A 16,991-nucleotide genomic window follows, 5' to 3' on the forward strand; every position below is an offset into this window, starting at 1 on the left:
GCTTTTAACTATATTTTAAACTATATTGTAACTATGATTTAATCAGTGTTTTTATTTTCATCACATTTCACTGTATATTATTTTATTTTATAGTAAATTTTCAGTTCAATTTCTTGGCTGGTGTTTATCATTAATTATTATAGAAGTTAAACTAACAGGTCTATAATTACTTGTGTCGTCCTTTGATCCTCCTTTGTGAATTGGGGTCACATTGGCACATCTCCAGTCCAGGGTACTTCCCCTGAGTCCAAAGAAGCTCTCATAATTATGGCTAAGGGTTTGCTTGCTTCCATTTGCTGCCTCCTTTAATATAAATGGATAGATCCCATCCACACTGGGTGTCTTTTTTATGTTTATCTTCAACAGTTTTTCCTCCACTTTCCTCTCTGTTATTACAAAATCATCTAGCTCACTACAGAGTTTAATTCACCTCTGGCATTCCCCTCTCTGAATAACTCCTCATGTGTGAATGTAGATGCAAAATATTCATTTAGTTTGTTAGCCATCTGAGCAGGATCATCAACAGTTGAACATCAATATCCAGTGGATCAATCTGATTCATCCCTTTCCTTCTAGAGTTTACACAGGTAAAGAATTCTTTGCTGTTTCTTTCCATCCTTTGTCAAAGATTTCTCATAATCTGCCTTTGCCTGCCTAATCTCCTTTGTGACTTGGTTACAGATCAGCTTATATCTATCATAGGTTTTCGATGTCATCCATTAATTTATATGTATCCCATGCATTTTTCTTCTCTGCCATATGTCTCATTAGTTCATCTGACATCCATTTAGAACTAAACCCTCAACAATATTTCTTAGTTCGTATGAAAAGCCGAGTAGCTTCCAAGATAAATTCCTTGAATACTTCCCATTTTGAATTTGCTGTTGGTAACATAATCAGTTGGTCCCACCACATAGAATTTAAATACTGTCTCAGACCACTGTAGTCGCCTTTACGAAAGCAAAAACCCTTCCCTTTACCCCTGATGGTAGTTATCTCTTTGAGTAAATCCCACTTCAGCACACTGTGATCGCTGCCACCTAGTGGTTCTTTTATCTGCAGATTCTTAATGCATGAAGAATCACTACTGATAATCAGATCAAGAGTATTACTCCCTCTAGCTGCCTTCCAAACATGCTGATGTAGAAAACAATCATCCAATAAATCCATAAAAGCCTTGCTAGTGTGTGAGTGACCAGCCCACAAATTCCAGTCAAATCTAGGAAATTAAAATCCCCCATTATAAGACTCTCTGATTTACTGGCTCACTCTATTTCCATGTACAGTTTCTTATTATACTCATCAGAGTCATTAGGCCTATAACACACTCCTACTCTCAATTTTGATCTCCCAATGCTTATGTCAAACCAAATTGACTCAATACTGCACTATCCAGCAATGTTGACTGGCTTCACTTCCTTGGATTTTATGTTTCTTAAGTAATAGTATAACCCCTCCTGCCTGTACACATTGTACTCCCCAAATTCCAGTTCTGCATTCCTTATATCTGTGTGACGCCACATCTCTGATATCCCAACAATATCTGCCTTTGATATTTTGAGCAATACCTCAAATCCATCAAATTTATTTACCAAACTCCTAGCTCTGGTGTATATGCAAGTATACATGCACCTGTTCCTATTCTTAGCTACACTAACACAACCCATGTGTTTAATTATACTGCAATGACTCGCAGCAGTCTCGGAAATATTCTGTATCTAAATTTCCAGGCTGCTGCTCATTTAAAATTGCTTGAGAACAAATATGCAAATATCTGGCTTTTGAAACCATGGAAATAATAGATATCTCAATCACATACCTGATCAAGAAAAATACTTTTTTCCCAAGTCTAATGAATGAGAAAAAAATGAGAAGCTCTTCCTAAAACCAATGCATATTTCTCACACAACCTTCATAAATGCTGCTTAGATCAGCAACATTTATGAATGTTCATACAAGTTAAAAATTTTATTTACAATTTATATCTGTATACTTCCTTTAAGCCTCATCAATTGCCATAATTTTATATAATTTTAACTCTGTTAAAATTGTAGAAAATTGTACAACCTGCAAAAGGTGATAAAACTTCACTTTTACTTTCTGCGCACATTAATTTAATACAGAGTAAAATAGATTATATATAATTTGGTGTACAATTAAGAAAAAACACTAAATTTTAATAATTTATTAGCAAATACTTAGAAATTGGCTTAACAAGTTAACTGATTTAAAAAGTTAAGTTTAACCAAGTTCAAAACACAAACTGATTTAAACCAATTTGTTATTACCTCAGCAAAGAGTAAGCCACGTGGTTCGAGATGAAGAGCCATACCATGCCGAATATCATCAATAAATTCTTCCAGGCGGAGGAATTTTACAGCACACATGGATCTCCAGTCCTTCCAGTAAATTTGAATTTCCAATTCTCGTGACTAAAATTAACAATACCAAAAAACAAATTAAATCACCATTTCAAATAAATATTGTTAATTATAATAATCAAATTAAAGCAAATTATCATTATAAAGCTATATTTAAATCAAAATTATTAAAATAATAGTTAATACCATTTTATCCTCTAGTTGTGAGATTGCATAATACCAGGGAGTATTGTGAAATCTTCATCAACACCATGTCTTCATTTCATGTCCATAAAGATATATTTAATTACTACGGATATGTTTCGTGAGGTTTGCCACTCCTTTTATCTGGTACAGGATTATGCATGAATCTTCATTGTTGAATTTTTCAATAAATTAAATTCTAGCAAAAGTTTCCAAAATACTAACTGAAATACATAAAAATGTAGCCAACTGCATTTTTTTAATTTTCTTTTATCTGTTTCAAAAACTAAGATTTTTGCAATGCATTAGCATCTCATGCCAATGTATTATATCTATAGAAGCATATGTTTTTGGACTGATTTCCAGGCTGGGTAGCCTGAAAAATCAGGAATAACTTGGGGTGAAACTTTGTCCCTTCACCTGAGATACAGTTTCAAATAAAACGGACTTTCAAGAATTTCTCTACACTCCAAAAGAATTAAAATCCAGATCTCTTTAAATGAGTAACAGGTCGAAAAAGCATTATACTGTCATGGCAGATATCTATTAAAATGTGCTACCGACATATTAAAATGGGTTACAAGAACTAGGAACAAGCTGAATTCTTTTTATCCTGCATGTAAGTGTTATATGTCAAGACAGAGAGATACACACAAAAGTTCACCAGCACTATCAAAACAGAGGAAGTAGGCAAACCCTTAGCCATAATTATGACAGCTTCCTTGGATTAAGGGGAGGTTCCCATGGACTGGAGGTGTGCAGATGTGTCTTCAATTCACAAAGGGGGATCAAAGAGTGACACGAGTAATTACAGACCTGTTAGTTTAACTTCTGTTCCAGGGAAATTGATGGAAGCACTGATTAAAGAAGAATTGCAGGATCATCTATACAAGGCTGCAGTAATAGGTCAGACACAGCTGGGAATGTTAAGAGGAAGTCTTGTCTGACTAATTTGATTCAATACTATGATGTGGTCACAAAGGAAGTGGATGCAGAAAATAATTTTGATATCATATTCTTGGATTTCAGGAAAACAATGAATTTACACAGAAGCAGTTGTGACAGACATATATTTTTTTTTTTGTTTGAGACCTTGAAACAACTATATAAGGTACACAAATTTTGTTTTCAATCTGACGACTCATTTTATTTTATTTTTTCTTTGTAGTGCTGAATGAAGTCAAGTGTCACAATGGATAAAGCGGAATACAGTGGGGCCCAACATCTGATGGTAATTTGTTGCACAAAACCCATTGTATGTTGAAAATATTAAACCAGTTGAAACCAATAATACATTGATTTCCTATAATTCTTTCTAAACTCTTGGCAGCTGACCCCAATACTACATAAAATAGGTATTTCTTACATGTTATAATTAATTTTTACATTAAAAATGTGAATATAACTATTTTGTTTTATAACTATTTATTTTATTAAATAGTTATAAAAGATCTTAAAAAAAAACAATAATTAGCATTTACCTTAGACATGAAGTGCGGGGGTTGATGAAATCAATAGTGGCGTAGTGGTAGTGGGATTAGATCAGACATCAGGTGTCTTTTCAATCTGTTGTCGTTTTCTGCTACTGTCAGAGAAACTGTAGTGTACTGTTTTTTGCAGCTTCCCAAAGTAAGAAATGACTTCATCTTCCATTTTGCACATAAGTTCAGTGTTTTCACTGTTGGGGTGTTTTTTTACTAGTTCTCTTAAATGCTCCTAACAAGAAATGACAATCTGCAACTCATCAGCTTACACTTTTTGGCTGGCCTCTTCCTCTCCAGTGTCACTATTCATAATTTTCTTCAACTCTTGTAACTCCTCTGCTGTTAACTCACACCATGAGCATCAATAAAGTCTCCCCATCCTCTTCGTCAACCTCCAGACCCATTGATTTAACAACAGTGGAAATATCATTTGTCAGAGCACCATCATCTTCTAATTAGCAAGGTTATGGATGATTAAAGGCCAGATGTTTTTCCAGGCTGAATTTAAGCATATGGTAGAAGCATCATTCCAAGAACATTTGATTAGCCTTACACAGTCCAGGAGGTTTAACTTTGATCTCCAAAAATCTTTGAAGGTGAGAGCAATTTAAAGAGAGGTCACTGCAAAACAACTTGCCCAATATGAACAAAGAAAAAAATAAAGACTTCGATAATTATCCTCCAGACCACCTTAGCACAAAAAAGCTAAGAGAGAGAATAATCAAAAGAAAAACAAAAACAGATTGAATTAGAACAACCAAAAACTGGTGAAGGAGAAGTATGAACTTTTAACAAATATTGATGATCCAGTGAAACAAGCCAAAGAAGTGATACTCTTTTTAGAAGAATATATGCATAAACAAACTAACATAATAATAACCTCATCTATAAAGTTCCAGATAGTAAATTGCACTGATTTTGGAGCAGAGACTCACAGAGTTAAATACTGAGAACCAGGTACTAAAATCATAATCGGAAACAATAAATGAACAAGATAATAATTACTGAGTAATGAACACACTGAACTATGCTCAAGTAGCAAAAGCCAGTGGCAAAATATGAGTTGATTAAATCAAAACAAGTAATAAGTAAACCAACTACAAATAAAGAGTCAAATGTTATAATTCTCAAAGCTAAGGATGATTCCACAATGAAATCAAGTGAGGCTCTAAACTAAAACTTATTTGAAGGAAATAAGATTCAACAGTTGAACTAAATCGGAAAGAATGGGATTTTACTAAAGGTGACAAACAAAAAAGACTTAAAAAAAGATTGAAAACCATCCAGAAGTACCAAAACTGGGTTTGTTATCAGAGAAACCAAAAGGGAAAAACCCAAATGTTATTTTTGACATAGCTGAATCAACTCCTGAGAAAGAGATTTGAGGACAAACTTTTATTATAAAAACTTTAGCCCTATTATGACCATAGGTGAGTTCGCCAGTGAGTTTCAGCTAAGAAGTGGAACCAAGAACTGCAGAAATGGACAGCTAAACATAATTGCAGACATTTCACCTAGGATTCGGCAATTATTACAAGGACAACAGAGAATCTATGCTGGTTGGAGTGATAAATATGGTTACACTGCCAAGGATTGCAGTCAGAAAACTCCTGCCTGTGGTCACTGTGCAGTCACCTGCCATGATTACAAAAGCTGCAAAAATAAGTCCCAGCAGCAAAGAGTTCTACCTGTAAGGCAGCATGGTTGAATGACTATGCGTACAGGGGATTACAAATTCCCCTATACAAAAATGGTAAGAATTTATACAATCTACAACCAGTTAGTTATGAGCTAGATTGAAAACATAAATGTGACTAGGGCTCTACATCTCATCCCATTGAATTCTCAAAGAGCAAGAGCTGCTGTAGATCAGATAAAGCTCCAATTAAGAAAATGATATTCCAGAACTGGTGAAGATATAAATCCTACCACAGAATATTTACAAGCAGTCACAGACTTGCTGCCTACTGCAAATATCATATTGTGTGTGCTGATTTCAACTGCTGGTCAGCTTTAGCATTAGCAAGGACATATAGACTTTTGTGGATTTATTGGATGATTGTTTTCTGCAGCAGCATGTTCGAGAGGTAACCAGAGAAAGTAATACTCTTGATCTGGTTATCAGCAGTGTTCATTCGTGTATTAAGAATTTGCAGATAAAGGAACCACTAGGTGGCAGTGATCACAGTGTACTGATGTGGGATTTACTTAAAGATTTAATTACAATCAGGGGTAAAGGAAAGGGTTTTTGCTTCTGTAAGGGTGAGTACAGTGTTCTCTGACAGTTTTTAAATTCTGTGCAGTGGGATAAACTGACGATGTTACCAACAGTAAATTCTAAGTGGGAAGCATCCAAGGAATTAATCGTGGAAGCTACTAGAAGTTTCATACCTATTAAGAAATATTGTTCAAGGTTTAAGCCTAAATGGTTATCTAATGAACTAATGAGACTCGTAACAGAGAAGAAAAATGCATGGGTTGCATATAAATTATCAAGCGACTCAAGAGCCTATGGCAGATATAAGATAGTCTGTAATCAGGTCACAAAAGAGGTGGTAGTAGTAGTGGCATGTGATGCAAGAAAGCAAGTGAATGAGCTTATGCAGCATCAGCCAAAAAAAAAAAAAAAAAAAAAACCAAAACACACACCATTCCCTCCAAATGCCAGTCCAGTTCCTCCTTAAATTTATTCAACCTATCAACTTCCACAACGACAGATGGAAGGTTGTTCCAGCAATTAACCACCCGCTGGCTAAAGGCAAATTTCCGCACATCGATTCTACATCTGTCTTTTCTTAATTTGAATTTATGCCCCCTTAGGATCGTAATCTGAACAAGCGGAAGGATCCCATCAGAATTCAGCGTGCTCAACCCATTCAAGGCCTTATACACCTGTCTCTTTTAACACTATTCAGTGGTGTGTGGATTTCATTTAGTGTTCACAATCCTTCAGAAAATTGCATGGATAAGCAAATATGGTAACTGCATAGGGATGCATATTTACTTGTCTATGCAGTACCAAGGGTTCTCTTAAATTGCTGAATTTCACTGTGAAGAAGTATGAAAAGTGCTAAGCCAGTTTTTTTTTAACGAAAATCCTAAACAAGAGCTTTCAGAACCTATAGTACTCAGTACTGTGCATGGGTTAGAGGTTGAGAAAATGAAAGAAGATATTTGTTGACATTAGACTTCAACTTCTGTAGATTGTAATTTTTAGGAAATACATATGAAGGAAGGTTACTCCAGAAAACGGAAGTTGAATGAATAAATGAGGAAGAAGAAAAGTTGGTTCTGTGAGTTTAAAAGTTGGACACTAAAATTATGTTAATCCACACAGCACGTGTTTGGATTTCTTTGAAAGAGAGCGAGAATTATAGAAGCCAGTTCAGAAGAACAGTGCCCATGGTCGTATCTATAGAAAAGGCATGAAGTAGAAACAGAACATCTATGAGACAGAGTGGAGAGAGTTGAGTGTTATGTAGCTTTTACATGTAATGCTGTGTTGTTTGTATTGTTTGACTAATAGTAGTAGTACAAAGTAGTGGCATGTGATGCAAGAAACCAAGTGTATGAGCTTATGCAGCATCAGCCAAAAAAAAAAAAAAATGCCTCTCCAGTTCCTCCTTAAATTTATTCAAACTATTAACTTCCACAACGACAGATGGAAGTTTGTTCCAGCAATTAACCACCCGCTGGCTAAAGGCAAATTTCTGCACATCTATTCTACATCTGTCTTTTCTTAATTTGAATTTATGACCCCTTAGGTTGGTAATCTGAACAAGTGGAAGAATCCCATAGGAATTCAGCGTGCTCAACCCATTCAAGGCCTATACACCTCAATCAGATCACCGCGCAGGTGCCTAGTCTCAAGCCACTGCAATTTGCAGAACTTAAGCCTCTCTTGGTAAGAGGATCCCTTCATTCCCCTCACCAATCTTGTTGCCCTTCTCTGTACACGCTCAAGTAAATCTACATCCTTCCTAAAATGAGGCCTCCAGACCTGTACACAGTACTCAAGGCGTGGCCTGACCACTGCCTTATACAGAGGGACAATCACCACCTTCCCCTGCTAGCAAAATTCCTATACAGTGAAACTTATCCTAACGGACACCTCTCGTTAACAGACATCTCTCTCTCTCTACAACGGGCATTTTCAAATTCCCCAACTCACCTCTATTGGTTTTAACATGTTTGCAGCTTCTGTCTAGCGGACATTCTCTGTAATGGACGCGGACAGGCAATCTGCACTGTTTCGTTTAGATTAGCACTTAATTTGATCTCCCCATAACAGACCGCGGGCGAGCTTACGGCCCTTTTTCTAGGAACTTTTCTTCCACGTATTGCCTCAATCGTGTGTTTATTTTCTATTTCCGATTCTCTGAATTTTATCAAGGTTTACGTCGCGGTTCTAAACCCTTTTTCAAGAATTTTAAGACACGTGTAAAACTTCTGATGAATTCGGTGTGTGCAGGGGAGGGGGGATATGGTCGGCCTTTCGTCTTTTCAGTTTCAGTTTTCAGTTTTGTTCGGTGTCGTGTGAAGTGCACAATGCCTTCTCGTAAACATTTAACTTTAAAAGATAAAGTCGAACTCATTAATGCGTATGATCGGTAAAAAAAGTGTTCGCGCTCTCGCTGCAAAATTCAAAATCAGGAAGATGCAGGTAAGCGACATCCTAAAGAAAAAAAAATGAACTGCTCAAACAATTTTGGCAACACGAAAATGATCAGGTTCAAAAATCATTCCCGAAAACTGTTGGAGTTCAAATTGACAATGTTACGTATGAGTGGTTTTGTCACGAATGTGCTAAAAAATTTCCCATTAATAGGCCTATTATTAGGGAAAAGGCTTTGGAGGTTGCGAAATCTAGGAGTAAATGAGTTCAAAGCTTCTGTGGGATGGCTAGACAAGTTCAAAACTCGGCATAAAATTTCTTGGAAAACCGTAAGTGGTGAAGGTGGATCTGTTGATACTGGGGTTGTAACAGAGTGCACCGTCAAATTGGAAGATTTATGTCATGATTTTGAAGCTAAGGATATTTACAACTGTGGCGAAACAGGGTTTTTTTTTTAAAGTTCTTCCTGATGTTGTTGTTGTTTGGTTTTTAGGAGCATTAGCAACTAAGGCCATATTGCTCCAGTACATGCGGTGGTCATTCCTTAAGCTTTCCGCATCCTCCATATTTGGTGGTGACGGGCTCGAACCCCGGTCTAATCAAGAAGCGTGTGCTACACACTGCTGCTCCTTCCCACCTGGCTAAGTTCTTCCTGAAAAAACAATGAGTCTAAAAAACGAAAAGTGCCAGGGCGGAAAAATTTCTAAGGCACGCTTGACTATACTATTGTGTACAAAAATGCTGGGAGACTTTGAACAACCTCTTGTTTTCTGGTTTTCCTTGTTATAGGAAAACCACAAAATCCTTGTTTTTTCAAGGGCATAAAGTTGAATCTTGAATGTTGATTGGAAGTCTAATAAAAAAGCGTGGATGACACGAGATATCATGAGCGAATGGATAAGTCACTTTAACCAAAACATGATTCCTCAAAACAGAAAAATTATTCTTTTCATGGATAATGCTGCATCTCACCCGCACATTGAATTGTCCAACATTCAAATTGTTTCTCTTCCACCAAACACACCTGCAGAGTGTCAGCCCTTGGATCAAGGGATAATAAAAAATTTTAAACTTCGCTACAGAAAACGTGTTTTAAGACATCTCATTGTAAACATGAACGATGTAACGTGTGCGAGTGACCTTGCAAAGAAAATCAGCATCCTAGATGCGATTCAATGGATTTCCTCTTCAGTAAACGCAATTAGAAAACAAACTGTCTTGCAAAGTCTGGCTTCTCAAATGCAAAAATTGAAGTTGTGAACAGCAATGTGGAGCACCAAGAAGAACAAGAACTTCATCTATTGATAATGTACGATACTTCAGCTACAAGTGACCCTAGCTACAAAGATATAGACTCGAACCTCACTACAGAAGATGGCGCTATAGATATCAACGACATTATCATCGATATTTTTCAAGAAGTTCCTCATGAGGATGAAGAAATGGAAGGAGGTCATTATGTCGGAGAACATTTAACGACGAACCACCGATGAAAATAGAAGAAGCGCTCATACAAATCAATCATTTAAAAATGTTTTTCACCGCTGAAGTATCTTACTGAAGGACTTTAGATGGTTTCTTCACTCCAAACAAATGTTGAAAACAAAATTATCAGCCGGAAGAAGGTGCAGAAGAAAATAAGTGATTACTGTATGTATTTTTCATAAGATAAAGTCATAATATGCATAGCACAATTGTATGTATATTATTTACAAAAATATTGTGCAAAATCTGTATATAATTTAATTTTACATTAAACGTTTAATGATTTTTCTTTATCTCTTGTGTATGTAACTGTATATTATTTACAAAAATATTGTTCAAAATCTGTATATATTTTAATTTAATTTTGCACTAAACGTTTAACGATTTTTCTTTCTTTCTTTTTTTTTTCTCCCTCAGACTTCTTGTTAGCGGACACTTCTCTCTAACGGACACATTTTCGTTACCCATGGCTGTCCGTTAAAGTGAAGTTTCACTGTATATCATTGACAAAACTCCATGACCTGCCATGGAAGTGGTACGTTTCTCTGGGGTTACTTCTACCCAAATGCAGTACTTTGCATTTGTCAAGGTTAAACTTCAGTTGCCACTTCTTAGCCCATCTGCCCAAATTATCTAGATCCTGTTGCAGTAGCACACTGCCATTACTGTCATTAACAACCCTGCCAACCTTTGTATCATCTGCAAACTTCGACATTAAGCCTGATATACCTTCATCAATATCATTTATAAATATACAAAACAACAGTGGACCTAACACCGAACCCTGTGGGACACCACTAATAACATTAGTCCACAAAGAGCAGCACCCATTGATTACCACCCTCTGTCTTCTCCCACTTAACCATCCTTTTATCCATTGTAGCAACTTACCCTTAATACCATTCTGCTCCAATTTGTACGATAGACTTCCATGCGCAACAGTGTCAAAAGCTTTCTGAAATCCAAATATATGATATCAAAATTATTTTTTGCATCCAGTTCCTTCGTAACCACATCATAATATCCTATCAAATTTGTCAGACAAGACTTTCCCTTAACACACCCATGCTGTCTGAATTATTGCTGCAGTCTTGTCTAGATGATCCTGCAATGCATCTTTAACCAGTGACTCCATTATTTTACCCGGAACAGAAGTTAAACTAACTGGTCTGTAATTACTCGTGTCACCCTTCGATCCCCCTTTGTGAATTGGGGATACATTTGCACTTCTCCAGTCCGTCGGAACCTTCCCTGAGCCCAAGGATGCTCTCATAATTATGGCTAACGGTTTGCATAGTTGCTTTGCCGCCTCCTTTAATATAACTGGATAGATCCAATCCACCCAGGTGCCTTTAAGTTTAACTTCAACAATTTATCCTCCACTTTGCTCTCAGTTATTACAAAATCATTAAGTATCTTGCTACAATTTGATAACCATCTGGCATTTTCAAACCTTAATAATTCCTCATGTGGGAATGTAAATGCAAAATACTCATTCAGTTTATTTGCTATCTGAGCAGGATCATCAACATTCAATCCATCGATGTCAAGTGGAACAATCAGATTCATCCACTTCCTTTTAGAGTTTATATAAGTAAAGAAATACTTGCTGTTTTTCTTAGAATCTTTTGCCAAGGATTTCTCATAATCTGCCTTCCTGCCTAACCTCCATTGTGACCTGATTACAGACTAGCTTATATCTGCCATAAGCTTCTGAGTCGCTTGATAATTTATATGCATCCAATGCATTTTTCTTCTCTGTTACGAGTTTCATTAGTTCATTAGATAACCATTTAGGCCTAAACCTTGAATAATATTTTTTAATAGGTATGAAACTTTTAGTAGCATCCAAGATTAATTCCTTGAATACTTCCCACTCAGAATTTACTGTTGGTAACATCGTCAGTCTATCCCACTGTACAAAATTTAAAAACTGTCGGAGACCACTGTACTCACCTTTACGGAAGCAAAAACATTTCCTTTACCCCTGATGGTAATTAAACCTTTAAGTAAATCCCACATTAGTACACTGTGATCAATGCCACCTAGCGGTTCCTTTATCTGCAAATTCTTAATACACGAATGATCAATGCTGATAACAAGATCAAGAGTATTACTTTCTCTGGTTACCTCTCGAATATGCTGCTGCAGAAAACAATCATCCAATAAATCCACAAAAGTCTGACTAGTGTGTGAGTCACCAACCCACAAGTTCCAGTCAATATCTGGGAAGTTAAAATTCCCCATTATAAGACATTCCGATTTACTAGCCCACTATTTCTCTGTACAATTGTTCATTGTACTCATTCGAGTCATTAGGCCTAGGCCAGTTAGGCAGGCGAAGGCAGATTACGAGAAATCCTTGGCAAAAGATGCTAAGAAAAACAGCAAAAATTTGTTTACTTATTTAAACTCTATAAGGAAAGGGATGAATCTGATTGGTCCACTTGACATCGATGGTTCGACTGTCGATGATCCTGCTCAGATAGCAAACAAACTGAATGAGTATTTTGCATCTACATTCGCACATGAGGAATTATTAAGGTTTGAAAATGGCAGAAGGTTATCAAATTGTAGCAGGATATTTAATGATTTTGTAATAACTGAGAACCAAGTGGAGGAGAAATTGTTGAAGTTAAACATAAGAAAAGCACCTGGGGTGGATGGGATCTATCCAGTTATATTAAAGAGGATGGCAAAGCAACTAAGCAAACCCTTAGCCATAATTATGAGAGCATCATTAGACTCAGGGGAGGTCCCCATGGACTGGAGATGTGCAAACATATCCCCAATTCACAAAGGGAGATCGAAGGGTCACACGAGTAATTACAGACCAGTTAGTTTAACTTCTGTTCCGGGTAAAATTATGGAGTCACTGGTTAAAGATGCATTGCAGAATCATCTAGACAAGACTGCAGCAATAATTCAGACACAGGTTTGTTAAGGGAAAGTCTTGTCTTCTTAGGGCAGATGGGCTAAGAAGTGGCAACTGAAGTTTAACCTTGACAAATGCAAAGTACTGCATATGGGTAGAAGTAACTCCAGAGAAATGTACCAACTGTGTGGTACTACACTTAAGGTGGTAGATAATGAAAAAGACCTGGGAGTAATTGTGCAGTCAGATATGAAGTTTTCTGAGCAATGCAGACAGGCTGCCAGGGCAGGTCATGGGGTTTTGTCAATGATATATAGGAATTTTGCTAGCAGCGAAAAGGAGGTGATTGACCCTCTGTATAAGGCAATGGTCAGGCCACGCCTTGAGTACTGCGTAAAGGTCTGGAGGCCTCATTTTAGGAAGGGTGTAGATTTACTTGAATGTGTACAGAGAAGGGCAAAAAGACTGGTGAGGGGAATGAAGGGATCCTCTTACAAAGAGAGGCTTAAGTTCTGCAAATTGCAGCAGCTGAAGACTAGCCACCTGACTGAGGTGTATAAGGCCTTAAATGGGTTGAGCACGCTGAATTCTGATGGGATCCTTCCACTTGTTCAGATTACAATCCTAAGGGGGCATAAATTCAAATTAAGAAAAGACAGATGTAGAATAGATGTGCGGAAATTTGCCTTTAGCCAGCGGGTGGTTAATTGCTGGAACAAACTTCCATCTGTCGTTGTTGAAGTTGATAGGTTGAATAAACTTAAGGAGGAACTGAACAGGCATTTGGAGGGAAGGTGTGATTTTTTTTTTTTTTTTTTTTTTGGCTAATGCTGCATAAGCTCATACACTTGCTTTCTTGCATCACATGCCACTACTACTATATGATACAAGAAAGCAAGCTCAAATAGCATCAGCCAAAAAAAAAAAAACATTCTCATTTCACCCATCCATTCACTCCTAATGTTTGTCTAGTTCTGCCTTGAACTTATTTAAGTTGCTGACCTCCACTACAACAGATAGAAGTTAGTTTCAACTATCAACCACTTGCAGGCTAAAGGCAAATTTCTGCACATCCTCAGGTGAGTAATCTGAGCAAGAGGACGAATCCCATTAGCACTGAGCTTGCTCAATCCATTCAAGGCCTTATACACCTCAATTAGATCACTTCGCAGGTGCCTATTCTCCAGAAGCTGCAATTTGCAAAATTTAAGCCTTTCTTGGTAACACCAACTCTTTGTTTCCCTCACCAATCTCATTGCCCTTCTCTGTACTCATTCCATCAGCTCTACATCTTTCCTAAAATGAGGCCTCCAGACCTGTATACAGTACTCAAGGTGTGGCCTGACCATTGCCTTCTACAAGGGGACAATTACCTCCTTATCACTGCTAGCGAAATTTCTGTATGTCATTGAAAAGACACAAGATCTCTTGCAGCCTTTTTGCACTGCTCAGAAAACTTCATATCTGACTCACAATTATCCCCAGGTCCTTTTCATTCTCCACTACCCTGAGTGGAGTAGCACCCAGTTGATACGTTACTCTGGGGGTTACTGCTACCCATTTACAGTACTTTACATTAGTCAATGTTAAACTTCAGTTGCCACCTCTCAGCCCATTTTCTCAACTTTTCCAGATCCTGTTGCAGTAGTGTACTTTCATTACTGTCATTAACAACCCTGCCAACCTTCGTATCATCTGAAAACTTACACATTAAGCCTGATACACCTTCATCAATATCACTAATAAATATTGAAAACAACAATAGGCCCAACACTGAACCCCTGAAGACTCCACTGTGCAGTGTCCATTGATAACCACTCTCTGTCTTCTCCAATCCTTTTATCCATTATAACAACTTGCCCTTAATGCCATACTGCTGAAATTTACACAGTGGTCTTCCATGTGCTGCAGAATCAAAAGCTTTCCTAAAATCCAAGTATATGATGTCAAAATTATTCCTTGCATCCAATTCCTTTGTGACCACATCATAGTATCCAAACAAATTTGCCACACACAAGACTTCTCCTTAACAAACCCATGCTTTGTCTGAACTATTACTGCAGTCTTGTCTAGATGATGCTGCATCGCTTCCTAAACAACCTCAGGGGCTCACATCTGGTGAGAATGGGCTTGGCACACCCAGGGTCCTGAGCTGGATATTACCATTCTTCTCTTCCTTGTGATTCCTTTTATCTCTCTCCCCCTCTCAGGGTAGTTCAGAAATTTTTTTTTTGGCTGGTGCAGCATAAGCTTCAGGCTTCCTTGCACCATATGGCTAATAATAATAATAATAAACCAGTGACACCATTATTTTCCCAGGAACTGAAGTTAGACTAACAGGTATGTGTAATTACTCGTGTCGCCTTTTGCGAATTTGGGACACATTTGCACATCTCCAGTCCATGGGGATTTCCCCTGAGTACAAGGAAGCTTTCATAATTATGGATAATATGGATTTCATAATTATGGGTTTGCTTACTTCCTTTGCTGTGTCCTTTAATATAAATGGATAGATCCCATCCACCCCTGGTGCCTTCCTTATGTTTAACTTCAACAATTTCTCCTCCACTTCGCTCTAAGTTATTACAAAATCACTTTGCTCCCTGTTAGAGTTTGATGATTGTCTGGCATTCCCCTAATTGAATAACTCCTCAGGTGTGAATGTAGATGCTGAATACTCATTTAGTTTATCAGGTACTCGAGCATGAATATCAATAGTCAAACCTTCTATGTTAAGTGGGCCAAATGTGATACTCCAATGCTTTATGGCAGCATTTCCAAATTAAATTTAGTCAAGGAACCGTTTTATATTTTGTACAACCTAACAAAACCCCTTAAATATTTTTAGTGTACAACATAAAAAAAAAGGGTATTGCGGCACATGCGAAAATTTTTCTTGGTTCAAGGCCAAACACTTAAATTCTTTGTTTATTATTATTAGTATTAAAAAAATATAGACAAAAACATACCATCATGCGAAATACGGACCCAAACATGGAGCATAACCAATCACGGCTGTTCGGCCATCGTTTCCTAGTATTTAGGTAGGTAAGTGAGGTATTAGTATACAGTCAATGTAATATGCAGGTTCTGGGTTACAATTACAAAGGCAGGTTGGTACATAAGCTGTGCAGTAAAAGCGAACTGACTCAAATATTGTCTCGTCCACCAGATATAAACGTACCTATAATATTTTTAACTTTTGATGTGTAAAATTTTTTTTAATTTTTTTATTTTTTCGCAGAACCTCACATTTTACCTCACAGAACCTCGGGGTTCTGCGGAACACCATTTTGGAAACTGCTTTATGGTATAGTTATGCTGAAGACAAAGCAGACACTCAAGATGGTCAGATACTTTCAGATTATATAGATACCTCACCATTTTAAGTACTAAATCAACCTGGTCTAGGTGGTAGATGACTCTCATCAACCGGTGAAATACCACCACTTTGCTTATTGCAGGCTTGAATTGCTGGAACCCATGTTTAGTCTCTAGAGCTAAGTTCCAGTCAACCCTTCCCTATCTCTTCCATCATGCAGTATGACTGATGACTTTTGAGGTTATGATGAACGTCGTGACAAGATCCAATATTCCTTACATTTCAAGGGTACAGCTCTAAAACGGTGTTCGCATGCCGGCCGCTAGTTAGTACACCAGACTGAACCTATTGGTAACTCTCTAGGAAGCTTCCGGATCAGCTAGTGTATAATCTTGCTACCTCTACTCTGCCAAATAGTGACTGGAGGGAGTCCGAGTAGTGTGTATGCGGGGAGCATTGTCAAGGCCACGTTATGTCAAGGATCTGGGTATATTCTTACCACATGTATGCCATATCCAAAAATTTCATTACTTCAAACAGCATGTCCCACCTACTTTTTCTTACTTTTGAACATACCATGAATTGTCAAACTAATAGAGCAAGCTTATATGCGAAAAGATCTAAACCTCCCAAGCACTTCCTAATT

At 37.3% G+C, this 16,991-nt stretch overlaps 1 protein-coding gene across 1 annotated transcript in view; it reads right to left on the minus strand.

Annotated features, from left to right (window-relative positions):
- The window catches only part of Pkn (serine/threonine-protein kinase N), a 718,384-nt gene that overhangs the window by 386,913 nt on the left and 314,480 nt on the right, over positions 1 to 16,991 (minus strand). Inside the window, exon 9 of the mRNA XM_090368665.1 lies at positions 2,289 to 2,432. Coding sequence (XP_090224791.1) covers positions 2,289 to 2,432 — 144 coding nt within the window. The remainder of the gene's footprint in view (positions 1 to 2,288; positions 2,433 to 16,991) is intronic.

Source organism: Mastigoproctus giganteus, chromosome 2 (genome assembly GCF_048544385.1).
Source record: "Mastigoproctus giganteus isolate SK-2022 chromosome 2, ASM4854438v1, whole genome shotgun sequence".
NCBI classification, from domain to species: Eukaryota; Metazoa; Arthropoda; class Arachnida; order Uropygi; family Thelyphonidae; genus Mastigoproctus; species Mastigoproctus giganteus.